The sequence below is a fragment of the Pelecanus crispus genome, chromosome 3 (genome assembly GCF_030463565.1).
Source record: "Pelecanus crispus isolate bPelCri1 chromosome 3, bPelCri1.pri, whole genome shotgun sequence".
Taxonomy (NCBI): domain Eukaryota; kingdom Metazoa; phylum Chordata; class Aves; order Pelecaniformes; family Pelecanidae; genus Pelecanus; species Pelecanus crispus.
Window position 1 is genome coordinate 18,831,373 of NC_134645.1, and position 5,040 is coordinate 18,836,412.

At 52.0% G+C, this 5,040-nt stretch overlaps 1 protein-coding gene across 1 annotated transcript; it reads left to right on the forward strand.

Moving 5' to 3' along the window:
- The first annotated feature begins 2,230 nt into the window (after positions 1–2,230).
- Positions 2,231–4,639, forward strand: MAP10 (microtubule associated protein 10). Its single transcript, XM_009480637.2, has one exon. It carries the CDS (start codon positions 2,231–2,233, stop codon positions 4,637–4,639), a length of 2,409 nt encoding a protein of 802 aa, XP_009478912.2.
- The last annotated feature ends 401 nt before the right edge of the window (positions 4,640–5,040 follow it).

Sequence of the window (5,040 nt, forward strand, 5' to 3'; positions counted from 1 at the left end):
AATGGTGGTTAGTAGAAACTAGGACTATTGGAAAGAAAAAGGTCTCTTTTTCTAACTTGCAACTCAACAACAAAATGTTGTTTTCTGTTTATTTTGAAGAGAAATATGCTCTTGTGACCAGAGGTTTGACTTAATAAAACACACCAACAAGACAAACTTAAAAATCGATACCCCTTTCTATTTAAAGAATTGTTTTGTCACTAACTGGCTGACTGATCTTACACAGCTTATTAACACCTATAGTTTTCACAAGTATTCACTAATGTTTATTTATATTGTCTGTGCAGAATGAAATACAGGAATAGGGCTGATTTTCAGGGACACGAAACTGAAAATTTCAGTTTCACATTAAACTGTTGGGAGTGCAGAGGCTCAGTATCTTAAAACAAGGCTTTGGTCCCTCCATAATTTACCCCCTAACTTCAGTCGCAGTTACCACACACAAAGATGTGTCTCTTGCCTACACAGGTTAGAAGTTTCAAAACTAAGAGGTTAGAAATCTTGGACTAAACACCATAGTCACAGTATGCCCATCTGTAAAATGGGCAAAATGACTATCCATTGTCTTCCTGGGGGATCACGAGAGCGACTCTGACCACTGTTAAATACATCTGTTGCTTTCTGGGTATCGGGGGGTCTTTTGTTATTCTTCCTTTACGGAGAACAACAACTAAACTGTCAGGCCCTCCTGGGATGGGAACGGGCTGGAGGAAAAGGAAACACAAGGAAAGCAGATGACTGATGGCAGGAGATGAATGTGGTAGCGAAATGGACTGACCATTTGTTTCGTCTGCCGCAACGCCAGCACAGTGGCAACACCCGAACACTACCAGCCTTGATGACAGAGGACTTGTAGCTCTTAGACTCATGTGCTTAGAATAGAGGCAGTGGAAGAACTGAGAACTTAATTATTGACTTTTTAAGCCCTGGTCACAATTCAGAGGTCAAACTCCTTAAGTTTCTTCTCAGACATAACAGCTAATGAAAGGTGTCCTTTAAATAATAATGACCAAGGGACCTTGGGTTGGATTCTTTACCCATTTCCTGCTGGTTTCTGCTTTTCTAAAAAGTGATTGTGATTTGGCAGAGGAAGAAAAGGGGAAAACAGGAGGGAATAAAAAGAATAGAGACTGGTCTTTCTTTTAGTTACTTCCCTGGTGGTAAATGGTGGGGCTGTACTATAACTTTAACCGAACACCACCAGTTTAGGATGCATTGTTTCAGAGTCAACTTAGTAATTGAACAAAACAATTTTCTTCTCAGCTCAGCAAGTATTTGCTGTGCCTGTGGCAAGGAGACTCTGGTGTAAGGGAATGGCTGTCAGGGAGGGAAGGGCACTCTTCGCCAAGCAGGAGGCGAGGATTGAAATTCTCCACAAGGGTGTCCACCGCGACTGCCAGTTTACATGCAGACGGGGGAGAAAATAGGAATTTATCAATGCATGTCTAAGGCACTCAGACATTACAGAGATGGAGACATTAAACATGAAGAGGTGACATTTACAGCTGATTAGAAAAACCTAATTCATGTAGAACCACAGTTTTTAAAACCTCAGATATGTACTAGCCCTCAGCTCTGGAGAGACTCTTCAGCACACAGCCCCTGGCACAGACCTCCATGTTTCTCTTGGGGTGGGAAGAAGCTGCAAAGAAGCAGAAAACAGTTTAACATCCCTCCCTGCCTCCACAGGCGCTTCCGCTGACTGATGGAGCACTGCGTGCTGTCCCGCCCCTGCTCCGGCGGCTGTTACTCGTGAGCCACAGTGGGAAAAAACACGACCAGGGCCTCGGCCGCTGCCTTCAGAGCCGAGGGCAGGGGCGCGACAGCTCCCGCCACGCCACCCCGGGCCCTTGTGAGCAGACACCAGGGAGCACCCGCTTCCCACCGGCTGCCCCCGCCCGGCCTGTCACCGCAGCCTCCGCCCAGGGCAGGCCGCAGCACGGCTGCCGCTGGGGGCACTGCGGAGGCCGCGGAGCACGGCTCACCTCCCCACCCGCGCCATCAGGGGCTAAGTAGCCCCTCGGAGTCCCTGAGCCCGAGACACCGCGGCACTGCCGGGAGGGGCGGGTAGCGGCTGCCGCGCCTGCCCCAGGACGCCACCGCCCCCCCCCGGCAGGGACTACAGCTCCCAGCGTGCTTTGCAGGGGCGCGTTGGCGGGGGGCACCGGTGGCGGGGGCACGGCGCCAGGGGGAGGCACAGGTCTCGCGAGAGCTGGGGCTGGGGGCCGCCATGGCGGCGGGGGTCGCGGAGGGGCTGTTCGCTCTGGAGCTGCTGGTGGAGGCCGTGCGGCTGGCGGCGCCGGGCCCCCCGCTCCGCCCGGCCGTGGCGCTGCGCCTCCTGGACTTCCCCACCCTCCTGCTGCGCCCCGCCGCCGCCGCGCCGCCCCTGCGGCCCGGGCGGGCCTTCCCCTTCGGCCGCGGCAAGCGCTGCCTCTTCCGCTGGCGCCGGGCCTCGCTCTGCGCAGCGCTCCGCCGCCGGCCGCTCCGCGCCCTGCTCCTGGCGCTGCCCGCCGGGCCCGCCCCGGGCACCCCACGCCTCCTCGGCAGCTGCGGCGTCTCCCTGGCCCCCGCCGCCGCCGAGCTGCTGCAGCGGCCCGGGGCGCCTGTCTCCTGCGGCCGCCGCGGCCGCTTCCCGCTGCGGGACTCCGCGGGCCGCCCCGTCGGGGATCTGGTCCTGGGCTACCGCCTCACCAGCCTGGAGGCCGGTGAGGAGCCGCCCCCGCCGAGCCCCGAGGGCCCCGGCGCTGCCACGCCGCCAGCCACCTCCCCTGAGCCGGGGGGCGAGGAGGAGGAGGGTGAGGAGCTGGAGTGCAACATCTTTTGCCCGCCCGTGCTCTATTACAGCCGCGAGCCTGCTGAGCCTCATCTGCCGCCAGCAGCAGTGGCCGCGGGGAAGTGGGAGCACGTCAAGGCCTGGAGACCGCAGGAGCGAGACGAGGGCCAGAGCCCTCCACATCCCAGCACTGGGCCCTCATTGCTGCACCCCACCAACCCTGCACAGCTCCACAGCACCCTGGGGCAGCTGCCACTGCTCAGTGCCTTGCTGGCAGAGTTGTCGGTGCTTGCGCAGAGCGCTACACCTGCTGCTGTCCACCCCCATCTGCCCTGGCTCTGCAAGGCCCCAGGGGCTGGTGGCATGGCCTCACAGCCCCCCAGCCCTTCCTCTGTCCTCAAGCCTGCAGAGGCACCTGCGGGGCCAGGTGGGAATAGCAGAGCTGCCAACCCTCAATTCAAGCAAGGCTGGCAAGAGGCCACCTCACCAAGGGCTTCTCGGGCTGGGAGAAGACCTCAGCAAGCTGAAAAGGGAGAGACGGGCTCTGAAAAGAAGTGCAAAACTAAGGAAAACAGACCTCCCAGAAGGAAACTGTTGTATGGGCTGACAAATACACTGAGGCTACGGCTGCAGCAGACCAATCCTGATAAGCTGATAATTCATGAAAGGAGAGAGCAGTACAGAAAAAAACAAATGGAGATGCTGAAGGAGAGAAGCCTTTTATCCAAAAGCAAGCTGCTCAGAAATGCTGGAGAACAGGATGTGGTTTCTTCCAGGCATTGTAGCAAGGGAGACAGTTCAAAGCAGAATAATCAGTTTGATAAAACTGTTGAGACTTCATTACAAAACAGTGCTCTCACAGAGTACATTTCTGTGACAGATGTGTCCCCTGACCTGCAGAAACAGGCTATTGCAAGCCTATCGAAGAATGGTGAAATTGCAGGCAAGGAACGTCCATGCAAAGTAACCACAGCCCCCTTACTGGAGGAAACGGTATTAAAATCTGCTTACAAGGAAAAGTGTGCGAAAGCCCAACTCCCAGCAGCTTTCCCATCAGATGCTAATGCAAAGGGAAGTAATGAGGAAGCAATACACTTAATCCACTATAAAACCATAGAGCATGATGATGCATCTGTTGTAAGTAATCGTCACCCAAGCCCCAGCAGGAGTGTTGAAAACGGCTCCGAATTCATATACTCAGATGACTTTGTTGCTAGTCCTGAGAACACAGTTTATTCAGAAGATTTCACCAGTGCTGAGTGTATGGGCAGAGACTCAGAAGCTCTTGACAGCAGTCCTGAACCTCTGTGGCTTGAAAGCCCAAAGCGAGGTTGGTCAGATACAGAGCCGGAATCCAGCAGGTCCAGAATTTCAAAGACAAGTCAAAGAGCTAAAAGTACGTCAGATCTTCTGCCAGTTCCTTCAGTTTCATCTCCAGTCCAGTCTTTGAAGAGAAACCATGACTTAAAAAACAGCAAGAGAACTAGTGGTGAATCTGTTGATTCAATTAATGATGCCTTTATTCGAGCAAGGTTATTAGATGAAGAGCAGGAAGCCCAACAGATCAGTAAGGAAGAGAACAGGGGTGATCAGAATATTAAACAAGTATCTACACTGAGAAGCAAACAAGTTAGCCCTGATGCTGATCTGAATATAGGAAAAGGGCAAACCTGTGCAGGAAAAAGCCAGTCAGTAACTCATGTTAGCTCTTACTTGCCGTCTGACATGTCTGAACTTGAACTTAGTGTCCTGGAAAACAGTGTGTCAGACAAAGAGGAGGATTTTCTGGGAAAACTGCGTGTTCCAAATCAATACAAAGACATCAGTGAACTTGTAATAAACAGACTTCCGGGATACACAATGTAGTTAGAGTTTTCACTGCCTGGATTAAGAGACGATATATATAAGGCCTGTTACATTTAGCTGCAATATATACAAGTTAATTTAAGACACTACCATGCACATGTAATACATTGGTGAATTTACTTAAGAGGGTTTTAAAATAAACCACTATTTGAATCTCTAACGAATGGCTCTTAAGTGGTACCTACAGCACAAGAAATGTAACTTACTGTCAAAAGCAGAAATGAAGACAGAAGCAGCAAATGCAGTCAGTACCCACAAAACTTGTCTAGGGTAGAAGTAATAACATACTACAGAAACAGCCAAGTACAAAATACATTCCTAACATTAAGTCTTTATCCCTCATGAAAATAGTTTCATTCTTCATTTTCATTACAAATAGTTACTTAAAAGTCACAGCCAGT